The sequence below is a fragment of the Eumetopias jubatus genome, unplaced genomic scaffold, assembly GCF_037043125.1.
Source record: "Eumetopias jubatus isolate StellerSeaLion01/CBP00866 unplaced genomic scaffold, mEumJub1_p1.0 scaffold_9, whole genome shotgun sequence".
NCBI classification, from domain to species: Eukaryota; Metazoa; Chordata; class Mammalia; order Carnivora; family Otariidae; genus Eumetopias; species Eumetopias jubatus.
Genome location: NW_028274815.1, coordinates 66,139,387 through 66,156,222, shown reverse-complemented (window position 1 = coordinate 66,156,222; position 16,836 = coordinate 66,139,387). Strand labels below are relative to the sequence as shown.

Genomic DNA, 16,836 nt, shown 5'->3' with positions numbered 1-16,836 from the left:
TCGTACCGTCTGTCTGTTAGGAATTAAATGTCTGTTTGGTTTAAATCTATTTAAATAACCCAAGGCAAAAAGAACGGAAAAGACAAGTCGGTGTTATTGTAGCCATCACACCTGTTTTACATCCAAAGCTTCTCTGTCAGTGAATTTACAGTGAAACAAAAAACATGCTCACAAGTGGCAAAGTGTAAAAATATTGCAAAAGTTAGCTGGATTTCCCTGAATTGAAAGAAACCACCATCTCTAGGTAATCCCAAATTTTTCTTCTAACCTTTTCTGCTATGTTCAGGGAGAGAAACCTGCCCCCCAGTTTTTGTTTTGTTTTGTTTTGTTTTAATGCTGTATTTAATCAGTCACTGCCCATTTCAAGTTTGCCTGAGGCATGATGAACTTGGCGAATCAGGACAGTGCTCCCCTCCATGGGGAAATAAACGAATAAACAGCCTGGCACTTCCCCTTTCCTCACTCCCCTGGCCTCACAGAGGCCCTTTGTCATCACTGATCAGTAGCTGCTTTGTGAGCTCAGATTGTAAGAGCTGCTAAGAACTGACAGTCTTGCTAACAGGTGCTTCTGAATTCACCCTCAAAGTTACCATTTTGAGATCTGTCAAACCCCCTACATCCTATCTTGAAGCTTGGTCTGATAAATGGGAAGGAGCCTGAATTCTCTATTTCCATCCCATTTGTGATGATTGACCTTAAAGAGCCTAAGAGTTCGTTCTTAGGAGACATGCCATTGCCTGTCTGTTGCGTGTAAGCCAGGCTCAAACCTCACTCGGGGGCAGCAATTGCACGTGTGCAGGGCACACAGGCCAAGGAGTGTCCCTGCTCTTCCAGAGCATTTCTCTCTAGGCTGAGTTGTTCTTTATTCCACCCCTTAGTTCTGTCGAGTTCTGCACTCCCGGCTGGTCTGAGTAGGTAGAAGCTGGGAGGATGTGAAGTTACGGTATCTATTAAACTCTCAAAATGCTGAAATTAACCATTTCAAACGCCTGTTGTTTGCCTATGTAACTCTGAATAGTTGGGTTTTTTAAGGGAATTTAATGGTACCTTCATAAATGATTTCCCTTATTCACTTCTTTTGATTTTATGTATTGTTTGAAGCAAAATAATGACTTCACTATAACTGGTAATTTTAGGAATCAAACCTGCCATTCATTAGAGCCTAGTTTGTTCACTTTTTATCGTAAAAAAATGTGCCAGGGCTTGAAAATGCAGAGGTAGAGTGATTTTTTTTTTTTTAAAGATTAATACACCCAGGAAATCATACTCTTACAGTGTAAACAGTTGACTCAAACTGCTGGCTCATGGAGGTAACAAACACATCACACACTGGTGAGCGATTTTCTGTTCAGAGGGAGCGTCTCTTACAGAACAGTGGCAGGGTTGGGTGCAGTTGTTTCTGTCAAGTCTCTGAACATGTCTCAGATCTCCATTTGGCGGGAATGGGCGCTACCGGGGTTGTTACCCTCCCTTTTTCTCCTATTGTGTGGTTGTAATGTGGTAACCGGGGAGGTGTTTGGAGAAGCAGTTGTTGGAGTGCATGATTCGTGCCCCTTGAAACAATGTCCTTGGCTGTAAGGTGTGGGGGATCGGGTGTTCTGTGGGTGTTTGGAAAGCATATTGGCTCGCTCTTTGGCCAGCCCCACCCCGCTCCTTTGAAGTTCCCATCATGCTCTGCTGTCTTTTCCCCTTTCCTGTCCTTGTCAGTTATCAGCTTCCTGTCTCTGAGGAGTTTCGCTGATGGTCAACCAACTGACCACCAGCTCCTGCCAGCCAGGGGTTATATCATCACCAGTAGCTCCCTTCTCCATCAGTGTCTTCAACTTCTCTCCTCTAGATTTCTCATTCCCAGTAATCTTGATCTTAATCCTCATTAAACCATCCTAGATACCTTGATACTTCCATTTTTTTCTAGATTCATCAACTCCTCCTGGCCTTGTTTTGTCTGCCTGAATGCCACTTTCCCAGTCTTCTTGGCTCTTCACCCCTGTATTTCCCCTATAGCACATACCTTCATTCTTCTGACTAGAAAATCGCACTAGTGCAGACTGTCCTCACCAGAGTCCACGTTGCCAGGGACACTGAGGCCCTCCACTGCTCCTTCGTGTTCATTCTTGTCTTTGGTTGGCTCCCTCTGCCAGCCACTCCACAGTGAAAGACAGTTCTGGCCTTTCCTCATCCTCCTGCCCAAACCCTACACCCTCCACTCTTGGCTTTTCTACCCTACTTCATGGAGAAAACAGAAGCTATTGGGCATGAACTCCATCTTGGCACTTCTTTATCGCTCCTCTGTTTTGCTTCCCATCCTTTACCCCATGTAAACCATTCACTTCCTTTCTTCTCAGAAGGATGAAGTCCCTCCTCCTCTTCAAGGCTGGTCCCTCAGCTGGTGCTTGGACCTCAGCCTGCCAGCCTCCTTGCTCCCTGATCATTGCCTTTCTCTCCTATATCTCTTATGCCACTCCCCCCAAACTGGATCCTTGTCCTCAGCCAAGAAATGCATTCTAGTCTTTCCCATCCCCACCAAACTCTACTCGGGAAATAAGTAAATCTTCCCACTGATCCTATACACTTGCACACATATTCCCGCCCTTACCTTCCTTCCCCTTCCTTCTTCTCATCCAGGCTTTACCAAATCTCTCCTTCACTGTCTAGCCCATTCCATCAGTCAGTCTTCTGTCCCTGCCATCCTACAGACATGGTGACTTTCAGATTCCCAAATCCTCTTTGTCTTATTAAAAGGAAGAACATGCTTCTTCTAGAGTAGCATTGTGTGGTAGAAATACAATGCAAGCCACATAGGTGATTTTTCTAGTAATCGCATTTAAAAAGTTAAAAGAGATGGTGAAATTAATTTTAATAATGTATTTTATTTAACCTGATATATTAAAAATATTATTTCCACACATAATCATTGTGAAAATTATAAATGAGTCATTTTATTTTCTTTTTTAAAAACTATTTTTACTAGGTCTTCAGAATTGGTGTTTATATTACTGTTACAGCACGTCTTAATTTGGGCGAGCCGCATGTGGCCAGTGGATACCATGTAGGATGGTGAAGTTATATCCATTTTTCTCTCACTTATTTTTTAGGAACCATCTTTCCTGGCCCTCCTCCTACCTCTTCAGTCATTTCTTCTCAGTGTCCCATGTCTGCCCCCTCTTCTAGCCATTCACATGCTGTTGGTCCTCAGGCTTCCAACTCTCTTCCTGATATTCTCATATATTCCCCCCATTGGCTGATGATTCTCTGAGTCCCACCTCTCAGCTGAGCTTCCAGCCCACAGACGTCCAAAGTTTAACATGCCACAAGGGAGCTCATCATCTTTTGTCATGACTCTTCTCTTCCTGTCTCAGTCATTGGTACCACCATCCACCAGGTGCCCAGGCAGAAAACTGGTATTCCACTTGAAATTGCTCTTCCTCCTTCAATGCCTACAACAAGCAATTACAAAGTTCTTGAAGTCTACTCTGCCAGTATTTCCTTAAAGATTCCCTTGTTTCCTTCTCTACAACCACGGCTTTAGTCAAGATCTTCATCATCCTTCCCTTGGATTGCTGGAGTGGCCTCTTCAATAGTCTGCCCACCTTATTCATAGTTCCTCCTTTCTATTCTTTATGCCCTCAGTTTTTCACCCAAATAAATTGATATTCACCTGAAATGGCCAAGTCTGGGATTATATCCCCATTTTTGTAAAGATAAAAAAGGGGGAGATGGGCTGTATTATAGGCTTCAGTCCAAAGCATTTAGAAGTTGGCAGGCTTCCCTCAGGGCATCCCATAATTCTCCTGTCTGACTCTCTCCCTTCTACTCCAGTTCACCACTGAGCAGTTCTACAGGTGGTTCTGGAAGACATAGGAATACATTTAACAGAATCCAGCTCCTTTTGTTTTGATAATGGAGATCTCCCATGGCTTTGTAGAATTGTCCTCAACCTGAATTTATCTGAGCACAATGGTTCTTAATCTCTCTCTCTCAAATCACATACATCTTCGAAAATTTGCTAAAGACATGCCTCATTTCCCCCAGAAAAGTGCACAGGTGCAAACACAATTTAGCATAAGTACCTGAAGCCCACCCACGGGCTGATAGGTCTCGTTGGAGGACAATACTGAAACAGTGCTCAGATCATCTGCTGGTTCCCGCAAAAAAGAATCAAAAGTAGCTTGGTTTCCCAAGACATTTCGAAGACTCTTAGACCATTTTATGCCACATTTTGGAATCTGAAGAAAGCTATGTTTCCTCCAAGGACCCTTTGAACATTGTCTGACTAACAACACTAAAAACAATTCCAAACTTTCATTTCTTGGCTAAATGTAGCTGATTTTCTCCACACCCACACCCCTCTCTTATAGAAGCTGTTTGCAACAACTTTGTTTCTTACCGGCTTTCTGAGCCTCACTCCCCAGTTGGCTGTCATGTTGCGCTCATCTGGGGGTGTGACTGATTTTCCTCCCGTCTTCCATCATTTCAGATGCTTCCCTAAGAGACTTGGCTCTGAGCCCTCTCCTGTGCATCTCAGGTCATCATGTGCTCTGCCCCACCAGCACCCTGGGGAGGGGACAAAGAGGGGTGAACACTGGGCCCTGGCCACCTCTGGGGGGCTCTCTGGGGGGTGAGAGCTCGTGTTGGGAAGACCACACAAGTCTTCAAGTGAGCCTAAGCTTTCTCTTCAGCAGCCCAGCTGCCAGACGACAGGATTGCAGCACCAACTGACCTCGTGGTCCTTCCCTGCCCAAGAATGTGCCATTTCCACAGAGGCCATGGGGCTGTGCAGTAGGGACTACCCACCGGCAAGGGTGGGTGTTGCAGCCTGCGCCCCCCAGTGCCACACAAGAACACTGCCACCTCGTTACTTAACACCCAGTCACAGGCCCGAGGCCACAGGCCTCCCCTTGGCTTTTTGCCTCTGCTCTGTCTTCATTGGCAAGGCTTCTCTTCTACTCTCTCAGAGCTCAAGCCTGTCCGTAGTCCTCTCTCCTGATTATCCAGTTCGTTTGCTCTTTTGCCAGGCTCCCTCAAGTTTCTTGCCCAGTGGAAACTCTCTTCTTTGTTTCCCTGAGTGACTTCAAAGTTCCACTTGCCTCCAGAGGCCCCTTCCACCCCTCTGGGATCCCGCCCCCCACCCCCAGGCTCTTCACCTTCCCATGTCTCTGTGCTAATCCCCACTGTGCTCACTCCCTTCCTGGCTCTCCTGTCCTGAGTACCAGCTGGGACAGCCAGCTATAAAGAGTTTATTGGACTGAAAAGTGAGTGAATGTTCTCATGCACCCTACTCTTTCCCACCTCAGCAAAGCTTTTCAGAGTCACATTTCCAATGGAATCTGAATCTGGAAGGATTTAGATCTGCTGAAAAATGCCAAACCTCCAGCCTTTGGCTGTGTTTGAGATTTTTGGCAGTTCCTCCCACGTCTGATGTTACGAACACTGTTTATAGATGCCTGGAAAGAAGCCTTTAATGCTTGTATTGTGTTTTAACTTGCTTTCCTTTGGAGGCAGGGAATTGTCAAGTAAGTATTCACAGCACTCTGGAAAAGCCCAGGTGTTCGATGAGCATCCAGTACTAAGCGTTCATGCAGAATCCACAACCGCCAAGGGTCTATACTTACAATCCGCTGAATTTGCCACCATGCAGGTTTCTTCCTTTTGCCCCTCTCATCTTCAGTTTTGAAGCAATACAGCTATAAACATATGCTTGTGAAATAAGAAAGAAACATTCTGAGATTGCTTTACTTTTCAGTTTTTAACTGAAAATCGAGGTGAAAAAAAGCATCGGATTGCCTCTATGTGTATATATATACAATCTCGTGTATATATAAATACGCAGTGTCTGTGCTTGTATGCGTACTTCGTATACACTGTATAATATGGAGCATATTATACAGCCTGTGTGTACCCCGAAAATGAGCCCTGTGTTTAATCTCGAATTCTGCCTCTGAACCACGCTGTAGCCCCAGTGTCCTCCTGCCCCCATCTCAGACCTCGGCTTGCTTTTGTCACACACTTGAACATTCTTAGGTGAAAGAAGAAACCCACGGATTTCATTTGAAAGTCCCACTAAAACAGAAGAAAGAGCAGATGTCCTGGGAAGTGATAATTAATGTGAAGGAAGTGTCTAATTGCGAGGACTGGCATGCCCCCAACCTCCCGGTTTTGCTCAATTTGGCAGCAAATGACATCAGCCGGGGGTGTCGTTTTGCAGAGATGTGCTCACTCCCTATTCTTCAGCGCAGATAATAATACCATTTGGTCCAATTATCACTTATGATTACATAACCTGTTTGGATTGAAGAGTTTCTCAGAAAATAAAGGTAACTTGTTTTTGCCCCAGCACAAAAACGCAAGCCATTCCAGCAGGCAAGCTGCCCGACCAAGAAACACTGGGAATTCTTAGGCTAAATTATGAGTCGAACTTGAGTCGGAAACAAAGCGCCCATTGTGCGTAACTGCCAGCGACATCCAGGAGGATGTGATTGTTTCTCTGACCACAGGTTTTTCCCCAGCACACTCTCACATAAGCCGAGTCCCCAGGCGCATTCACAAAGTCGCCGAGAGCGTGCGGGAAGCATTGACAAGGCTTCCTTTTTTCTCCCTATTCTGTAGGCGCTTTAGTGCAGAGTTTGCCCAGAGACGCCAGGGTATGAGCTTTCTGAATTCGTAGACTGGTGCACTCTTTCATTTCTGTTTTAGTTCTTTGCTGGCATGCCCGGGAAGCATGGTTTGTGCCACACAGGAATGTCTGTTCACTTGGATAATGCTTGTGCATGAATGAGGTGGTTGCTAATGTGGCTCTGAACTGTACTAAGTTTCTCACTTGGCTTTGTTTGCTGCTTACAAGGGGATCAAGGTAATCCTTTCTCTTTGCATAGCCCAAGAGCAGTCACTGGTGGATTTGGAACCTGCAGCGGGAGCTGGGACAGGTCTCTCCCCACTCATCCCCCATGTCCTCAACTCAGGGAAGTCCGATTTAAGGGAACCCCACGTTACAAAAAATTGGCCTACTGGTGTAAGAGTGGAGAGCTTACCCATCATACAGTCTCTTAGCTAAATTTGGAGGCCCAGAGCCAAAATTGAGCAGGGAAAGGCAAACTTTGGGATGATGGTAGCAGTTTAAGGTACACCATAACCCCAAGGTGTAGGGCCAAGTGGGCATTCTTTCTGCCTTCTCTCCCTATACTTCCCACTTGCCCTTTTGTGTATCGAGAATGACCTGGGCACTTGGCCATCTGGGCCCGTTCCCACACCTGACTTGTAAGTCCCACTTCACACCATGCCACGATATTTGACCACCTAATTCTGAACAACGTAGGCGCATTCCTGCCTGGAAAATGGCCGGTGGTTTCAGAAAGCATAGCCTCTTCCTTCTCATTCTTAGGCTCCTTCTTTAGTTTGAAAATCAGCCCCTCTGGCTCCTGTGTTCTTCCTGGCTCCCAGGAGGTAGAGAGCCTGATCCCTGACTACGATGCTTTAGGTGTGGCGTAGCCCACCCCAGTGCATCTAAATCTACTCCCCCATCATCTGGGACCCCTAATGTCAGAATCTACCCTTTCTCGGGGAGCAAAGGAGGAAGCAGGACAGACAAACCCAGGTGGAGGGTCTGCTGCGTGGGGGGAGGGGAGAGGGGACCCTGGCACTGGCCTTAGCTGAGCACACTGGACCAGCAACCTTGCTGCCTTTTGTTCAACACTATGTTTTGGGTTGTTTTTTTGTTTGTTTGTTTTGTTTTGTTTTGTTTTTGGTCCCTCTCTGTTCCAGACCGCCCGTTAGCAGAGCAGCTCCCCAGCCTGAGAAACTCCAGAAGAACAATATCACCAAAAAAAAGAAACTGGTTGAGGTGAGGAGGTTAAACTATTTTGTTTTTAATCTGATATCAGTGTTCTAAGACCTGCCTGGTGGACATCACCATCTGCGTGTCCCATAGGTACCTTCTAGTAAACCTGAATGGACCTGCTGGATCTCTTTTGTCCTCTCTTCCTCCTACATAGCGTTGTGGCCCCAAACCCAGGGAATCACAACCATTGGGTCATGTTCCTTCAGCCCTGTCACCGGGTCCTGTCAGTACTAACTTGCAAATGTCCCATGTCCTTCGAACCTGACTCCTTTCCCCCAGACCTAGTCCCCTCAGGGGAAAAGAGGGGAGACACAAGGGGGAGCGCGAGTTTATTCACTGTCTCTAATGTTGTGGGAGCTCTCACGGTGAGCCGGGGACTGTGTACGTACTTCCCAAGATGTATTTCATGCACCTCTCATACCTGTGAGGAGGGTAGTACTATTGTTTCCATTTTACAGATAAAGACACCAGCTTCCAGAAGTTAAGTGGCTGATTAGGTCCCATGCTCAAGTTCTCCAAGCCAGGGAGTAGAGAGAGATTTGAACTCGGTTGTTCCTACTTAAGGATTGCCGCTCTGTGGGCCTGTTCTTCTGTTCTTCTCTAAGAGAGGCCTCCTAGCTGTTGTTTCTGCCTTCAGAGTCCCCTGCCTCTCTGACACATCTTGCTGCCCACAGAGTTCGAGCTCTAAAATACAACTCTTGAAGTTTCACCACAGCTTTAAGACCTGGGAGATTCCCACCCGGCCTGGGGGATTCAAGTGCCTGGTTTCAAAACCTTAACCAGGAGCCACCTTCCAGCTTCAGCACCTGTGATTTGCCACCGCACGTCAAATCTCCAGTCCCCAAACCTATTACTTAATGTTCTCTGATGCTGGGGTGGGCCCTCAGGACCCTGTGTATTAGAAGGCATTGCCTCTTGCCTCCCCACACCCTGGTCTTTCCAAGGTCTTCTCTAGCGTCTTCTCTGTGCGATCTTCCCTGATTCTCCTCATCCTAAACCCTCCTACACTCCTTCACACACACCCCCCATCCACTGCCCTTGTCACACACGCTACCACCATTATTTCTCAGTCATCTGTCCCTCCTACCACACTGTGAACTCACTAAGGACAGAAGAATCCATCTTAAAAATTTTTTTTATTGGAAAAGGAGGACTAATTGAGGGTATTTATCATGGAACAGAGCACAGGTCAGAAGATGCAGCTGAGCTTTAGGAAAAGATAGGATCCAGAAGCTGAGAAGCCATCACAAACCAAGATGGTGCCTCTTTCTGCCCACCAGGGCCCTGTATGTCTGATGCATTCTTCTCTTTTTCTGCAGACTTCTTGAACTATTTTGGTAGATGATGGGTATGACCCAGCCCCTGAGTTTATATCTCCTCACTTAGTTAGACAGGCAAGCCTACCAGTGTCCTCAATTCTAAATTCCTGGGAGAAACCATCTGGCCCCGTTTGACTCAGTGTCCACTAGGATGAGGGGTCACATATTACACCTGCAGCTTCTGGGAGACATATGGGGGTGGGAGAAGGCGGAGATGAAAGGAAGAGAAGGGCTCTCTAGGCAAGAGAGATTTCAAAAAGCAAATTTATAAAAATGGGAAAGCTCATGATAAGTGGGCTAAATAGACAATTCAGCTTGACCGAGGGGTACAGGGCATGTGTAAGTAGGGGTAATTATGCCAGCTTAGGAGTTTGGGCTTTATCCCAAATGCAGTGAAAGTCAGTGAATGTTCTGGAGTAAGGAGGAGTTATGGTATTTTAGGACAATTTGATGTTTGCAACTGATGGGCTTTAGAGAGAGAAATCAGGGAACCTAGAAAAAGGGACCCATACCTTCTTAATCTTGTATCCCACCCACCAGCCCCGTGCCTGGCACAGAAGAGCTGCCAACGGTACATGTGTGTCAAATCACATTAATAACTGATCTGGTCTTAATCGGCCACTGCTCTTTGTCATGGAAGACAAGATGGGAAGAAGAGAAAGACTGTAAACCCAGAACAGTATCTTGTTGTTGAAAAAAAAATGCAAATGATGTGGGAACTTTGTAGGGCAAGCACCAGGCAACAGAATGAGCATGCCATTTGCCTCGATATTCTGCCAGTCCCAGTGGCATCCGTGGGAATCAAAGCAAACCCCCGGGCGACCATTCGGCTCCCCCTAAAGAGTGCCTGCCCAGGTACGGACACAAAACTTCCAGGTGACCTCTGTAGGGCATCAAATCAGTAGGCCTGGACTCACCTGGAGAGCCTCGAAGCTTATCTAGCCTATTTAGAAAACTGCCTGTAATTCTGTATGTGAGCCTAGTCCCCCTAGCGTTTCAGGGAACTAAAGAAAGGGCTGCGTTTTCTCCTGAGCTAGCCAAGAAGCGAGACGCTTTGGGCTTGGGGTTGGCTGTCCAGCCGGCCACGCGGTCCCCGTGAGGTGAGGGGCTGGCTGCCCCCAGAGCGCGGGCTCGCGGCCCTGCTCCTGCTTCCTCTGAGGGCCACTGCCTCTGTGTGTGGGAATGTAGGAGCTGGCTCTCGACCACGTGTTTGGCTACAGGGGATTCGACTGTCGCAACAACCTGCATTACCTGAATGACGGCGCGGACATCATCTTCCACACGGCGGCGGCTGGCGTGCTGCAGAACCTGGCCACGGGTAACGCGGCCCCGGGGCCCCCTCTGAGGGCAGGCTCTGCTTCCCGTCCCCCCCCCCCCCCCCGGGTGTGCCTTCCCCTCCTGAGACGCCCAGGAGCTGGCACCTTCTCGGCCTGTGGGAGCCGTTCCTCTCCATTCCAGCCTGGAATCACTTGGTCCTAGAAAGTGTGGAGGCCCACATTCAAAGGTCAAAGCCCTCTTCCTTTCTAACAACACCCTGCTGCCAGCCCTCGGAGGGAGGTGTCCACGTTTCCATCAGCTGCTCAGAGGCTGGGGGCGGGGGGGGCAGGAGCTGGAAAGAGGGTGTGGGGAGTGGAGAAATTCCTTGTGGCCGGTTACCAAGAACGGAGCCTAGGGGAACTTTGCTCATTAATTTTTCACAGTGACCAATATTTTAGCAGCTCAGATTTTCAAGTTTGGCTTGCTTTGACTGGTTAGCCAGAAGAATGAGAACTCTTACAGCATAAGCAAATCACCCCAAATGTCCCTTCACTGTAGGATGACTCAAACAAAAAGTTGAAAAAGAAATACCGCAAGCTGAAAGAAGCGTTCAGAAATTAATTTGACACCCATATCTTTGCCACCAGATTTAAATGTGTTCACGTCTTGCCTTATTTGCTTCATATCTTAAAACAGACCCCCTTTCTTTTTTCAAATTTTTATGCTCCTTCCCAAGTCTGCACGCTTGTTTATGCATACGTTTTTAGACCGTGAAGTCACTGAGCACATAATGATTTGCCTTTTTTGGAAAGAAGGGCCTTGAAATTTTCTATATGTTTTCTCTTTCGTGTAGCCTCATACTAGCACTTTAGTAGCAACGTGCTATTTCTTTGTCTACCAGTGCCATCATCTACCTCTTAGTTCTTGGGCCTTTGAATGGGTTTACAGTGGCCACCTTGGAAGTCGGCAAGCCCATTTGTCATAGCCGATGATAACATATTTCTTGTCCTTTTTTCTACCTCCTGTGACATATGTTGAGTGAGGGCATGAGCGGGTGAAGACCTTACCTGTGCTGTCTAGGCACCCAAGTGGATTGGCGCTTTGAGAAATAAGGAGGATGTGAAAGAGAGTCCCTGATTACTCTCCTATTCCACAGCCCTCCCTTTCGGTTGAGTAAGTGGTGCCATTTTGCTCAGTTAGGTAGTATCTCCCTTATCATTTTGGACCTTTGGGAGCCTTGCACTTGGACTGAGCTCTGGACCGCCACGGGCAGCAGGGGCCAGCAAGTGCTAGAGAATAGACCCCAGCTCTTCTGCCCGTCCTGGAACAGAATCTGTAAATGTAAAAAAAAGGTCTCCCAGCTCCCCAGGCATGATTCTAAAATTGAGAACTTGGAGCCTTCACCGCTCAGTTTTACAAGGCTTTTGCAGATGCTACATAATAGTTCGGGGTTGCCCTGAGAGGTCTGCAGCCCCCCCGCCCCCACTCACCCTCCCGTGTCTGCCCCTAGGGAGCCAGAGCTTCTACCTCGAGCACACGGATGACATCCTCTGCCTCACGGTGAACCAGCACCCCAAGTACAGAAATGTGGTGGCCACCAGCCAGATAGGTAGGAGCGTCCCGCAGTCGCCGAGCTTTCCCCCAGCAGAGCAGGGACACTGCCTGATGGGCAATTATCCGGAAAGGGAGCGGGCGGGTTGCTGACATCTACCCTTTCTCGACATGGCTGTTATCTTTGGAGTCCCCAATATATCTGTGTCGTCTGGGTTGAAATATCCAGTGATTGGTGATTCTGAGGGATCATAAAGTCAGACCAGAGCCTGATATTCCCAATAAGTGGGTGCCCCAGCCCTGTGGGCTTGTGGGGGTAGTTTTTCAGACACCAGGGGTCAGATAAAGAGCCCCACGTCTGTAGTCTGGGATTGTGCTTGGTGAGGGCAGCTTGCAGTCTGCGTGCCTGGCTCTTCTGCACCCTGGGGAACTGCCAAGGACAAATGTGAACTGATTCACATTTGTGAGAGGTTGTGTTGTGTTGTGTTTTTTTTTAACTTTGTCATTTCAAAGGCAGTCTTTACAAACATCCACTGCTTGTGTTCCTTGAACCCATGTCCATTTCTAAGCTTAATTTGGAGCTTCCTGATGCTGCTGCTAAGTGCCTCGCTATTAGAAACGTGACTTATTTTAGCTGTTGTCTTCCCTTGACGCTTCCTCATTGCCATTGTCCACCCAACGCAGTTGGTATGACGGAGACCCCAGGTAAGGCTGCTCCATCCGTGAGTGGTTGGAATCTGCACAGCAAAGTCATGTCGCTGTGTCGCGTTTGCTGATTGTATCTGGCGAAACTGCGGATACAAATCACTGAGCTCACCAGTTTCCTTTGTATAAACCCCTCCACAAGTGCGTGTGCTGGACGTAAATGCCCCCTTGGCCTCCGGCTCTAAAAGCACGGCACATGTGTCTCATTGTCTCTCACCACTGGCCCTGTCGGGCTGGAGGTCTCTGAAGCCCGGTAACTGTAACACCCCAGAATGATGGTCTTAAAAAGACTTTGGGGTGAACCTAAGTGTGGCCTTGGCCACACCACCCCCCCCCCCACCCCGTTCTCCGGCCTCAGTTCTGTGTCATGCCTCACACATTCAGGGACGACGCCTTCAATCCACATCTGGGACGCCATGACCAAACACACCCTCTCGATGCTGCGGTGCTTCCACTCGAAAGGGGTGAATTACATCAACTTCAGTGCCACTGGGAAGCTCCTGGTGTCGGTGGGAGTGGACCCTGAGCACACCATCACCGTCTGGCGTTGGCAGGAAGGTAAAAGGAGTTAGGCCGTCTGTTCCTCCGGGAGGCTTGCTTGTGCTGTGTGTGTGGGGCTCAAACCTCCATGGGCCCCACTCTGCAGCCCACCGTAGGCACTGCTGCTGGGTCTGGCAGAAGCCGGAGAATCCCGGAGAAACTGCCCACCAGACCCCTGGACCCCATGGCCAGGGCAGTCCCAGGCTGGTTGAATGAAGGTTCTGTGGGCACTCTCTGCTGGCAGCCTTCCTCCTCAGGCGGAAGACCATGGCCTCCTCCATTTCCATCCTAACTCCCTTCCCACCCAAATGTCCATGTCCTTGACATTCCTTCCATGACCTCCAGATCCCGCTGCCGCCTTGTCACCCTGGTTGCCTTATTACAGGAACTGGGGCAGGATTTTACCACCATGGGCTCAGAAACACTTTTTTTAAATTTTTTGTTTTTTGGCATTTTAACTTTTTCGAAATGGGGATTCATCTTATAATCAAGGTTTACATTTAACGTAACAGGATTTCTTTCTTGCCTTCCCCCAACACACTCACACACACACACACACACACACACACACACACACACACATACACACACAGGCTGCTACTAAATTTATGTTCATGTTAGAATCAAAGATGTGTAATCTTTTGAGTGTATTCTCAGGTTGGCAGAACAGATCCAATTAGGACGTTAATGAGGTCTGTCTCCAGCCGGGCAGCCTGTATCTGGGGCACACTGAGCCAGGCACGCACGGAAGTGGCACTTCTCCAATTCAGGGCTTCTAGAGATTCATTATCTCAGCACCTCCCCATGGAGGGAGCTAGAAAGAGCTGGGAGCTAAGTTCCAATCCCTCCTGAGCCCCCATGTGAGAAAAAGAGGTTGGGAACCTGCAAACTTTTATGATGAGACTCCTTCATCTTATCCCATCCATTTCTCATTTTCTTATTCATTGGTGCACGGTGCCCAAATGGCCCCATTATCTAAGTTTTGGGGATGCAGCTTCATTTCCTGTCATGTCGAGTTGGTCTTAAATAGACTCAGCTCCTGATGAAACATTGAGGGTCTTAAACTATAGACTCATAGCCTTGTAGCATTGGAAGGACCAGTCCGGATCCCCCCCGTAGAGCAGTCCCTGCAAGTGCCCTCCTGACAGACTGACTCCCATCCTTGGCCGAATACTTGCAGGAAGATGGCCCACGTCACTTCCCAAGACAGCCCACCCACTGCTGGAAATCTCTTATAAAGCCCTTTCTTGCGAGGGCCTAACTGGCTTCATTATGCCTTTCTTCTATGGCACGAGCTCTGCCGTCTGCAGTGGCCAAGACCAAGTCCATGCCTAGGTCCTTGGAAGAGAGTTGTCCTGTTGGGCCCCGTGCACAGGCTAGTCCTTCAGTCCAGGCCCACTCTCCTCCCTTCTGCCATCTGCCCCTCTGGATAGCCACCTGCTCCAGCCCTGCCCCAGCCCAGACTCCTGCTCACCCGGGGCGCCTTCTGACCTCCCGTGGGGGAGGGGGGCTCGGGGGGGGGGGGGGCACTGGGAGAGCCGGGACTTTTAAGTAAGCTTTTAAAACATGATCAAGAGAAGCCTTCTCTTGGGGAACTTTCTCCCATTGTCTTTGTTGGAACCAGCCCTTGGGTGTCTGCAGAAGGGTTCTGAGCCAGTAATAATGTCTAATGTTGTGTCACCAACCACCAGCTCATCTGAGCCGATTGTGTGTGGTTTTTCCTTCACTTCAAGTCCTGTTTACAGATGATACAGTTTTGAGGGTGGTTTATCTACATTTTTCTTACCATTAGCATATTATTCATTCTTCGTTTGTTGGAGGACTGTTTTTGTGGAACTCCAGGTGTATGTGTGTGTAGCTGAGAAACAAAGTTGAGTACAAAATGAGCTTATTATATAAAATGCACATTGTCAGGTCCTCGATACTTGAATGAAACTTGTTCTGAGCAAAGTAGAAGCCACTGCAAGGCGGGACACAGGCATGCCTACAATTAGAAGGGTCCCTGGAGTAAGACCAGGAAAAAACAAACAGTGGCTTAGAAGAAGGTGCAAAATAAACCACTCAAGTGTACTCTCAAGGCGGAAGAGAGAGAGTCTGGGAAATTTCCAGAGCGGCAGTGCTGCTAACATAACCCTCCATCCCACTCCACCCCCATAAGCCACATCAAGGCCCCCATGAACACAGCAGGAAGGGATGGCCCCAGGGGTGGAAGCTTCCAGATATGAGAAAACGGCAAAGGGCACCCTTCATTTCCCCACTTCTGGTGTCTGAACTCACCACAGGATTCCCACCCACGGGAAGCTGAACCCTCCCCTGGAGTGTAATTGGAGACTCCCATTCCTTTAGACAGTTCTTTATTTCTTTCCAAGATTCTCTACTTTTACGTTCTTCAAAAAAGAAGTCCTTCACATTCCTTTCTCTTTCATGGTTTTTGGGTTTAAAAATTCTACTTTTATACTTAATTATTAGTTTTTTCCTCAACCCCATTTATGTGTTTGACTCATCTGTGGAGCTTTAACTTTTGTCCTCAGACAACCCCAGCTCCACCTTTTATTTGTAGAGCAATTTTGGGAAAGTTATTTTAACCTCCTGGTGCCTCAGTTTGGCTCATCTGTAATTTGGGGATAATAAGAGTTCCCATTTTATAAGGTGTTGAGAGCAGTGTCTGAGGTGGGGAGGGTGCTGTTGAGGAAGAAGGAACATCTACAGGGTACCCTGGGCCTTGCTGGGATGGAGAGCCATCTTGAGTGAGCTGCGCTTCAGTGCCTGGCCTGGAGTGTGGGAGGACCCCCTCTCACCAGAATCTCTCACCCATACAGGCGCCAAGGTTGCCAGCCGAGGGGGTCACCTGGAGCGCATATTTGTGGTGGAATTTCGCCCGGACTCAGACACCCAGTTTGTGTCCGTCGGAGTCAAACATATGAAGTTCTGGACCCTGGCAGGCAGCGCCCTGCTTTACAAGAAAGGGGTCATCGGGTCCATGGAAGCTGCCAAGATGCAGACGATGCTCTCTGTGGCCTTCGGTGCTGTGAGTTCCAGCAGAAGCTTCCTGAGAGGGGACCCTGACCCCCGGGCATGGGCATGGGGGGCACCTATAGCCGCAAAGCTGTAAACAACAAGAAAGCAATTTCCCCATTTTCTCCTTTATTGGCTTACTTGCAACCATTATTCCCTTTCCTTAGCACAGACAGGTGAGTTGACTGTATTTTTCCCTATTTTTACCCTTGAAATATTCATTAGAAAAGGTAGGACCCCCCCCCCCCCACCACACACACACACACTCACTTAGGGCAGGAGCTTCGTCATTCTAAAGGCAGACTGACTTGCAAGCCTGTTAGGCCTGAGTTAGACAGGTGCAGACGGTGTGGGACCGATTCCTCCCCGGACAGCCTCCCGATTCCTCCTAGCCTTCTTGTGCCACAGATGCCCCAAGTGACCCCTTGCGTAGGCTGTGGGGCACCCTCAGTCAATGCAGGCTCCCCTGGGGACATTCTGAAACCCAGCCAAGTCTTGGTCCTGCAGGTGTGGATTTACGTACCTTGTTCCCAAGCCCATGAAAATTTGGGCTGGAGTCCTGCCCCTCACCCCTTACTCTGCAGTCATCTGGGGCTGGTTCCCAGGATGGAAGTT

General features: G+C 48.4%; 1 protein-coding gene across 4 annotated transcripts in view; it reads left to right on the top strand.

Moving 5' to 3' along the window:
• EML6 (EMAP like 6) overlaps positions 1-16,836 on the top strand; it is a 268,188-nt gene that overhangs the window by 241,454 nt on the left and 9,898 nt on the right. For 2 of the 4 annotated variants that reach the window (XM_028103992.2, XM_088026532.1), the window contains exons 28-32: positions 7,759-7,837; positions 10,342-10,471; positions 11,921-12,019; positions 13,051-13,224; positions 16,026-16,234. In XM_028103992.2, coding sequence (XP_027959793.1) covers positions 7,759-7,837; positions 10,342-10,471; positions 11,921-12,019; positions 13,051-13,224; positions 16,026-16,234 — 691 coding nt within the window. Of the gene's footprint in view, positions 1-6,841; positions 6,851-7,758; positions 7,838-10,341; positions 10,472-11,920; positions 12,020-12,645; positions 12,667-13,050; positions 13,225-16,025; positions 16,235-16,836 lie in introns of all 4 variants that reach the window. The other 2 variants (XM_088026533.1, XM_088026534.1) reach the window with 2 other exon arrangements.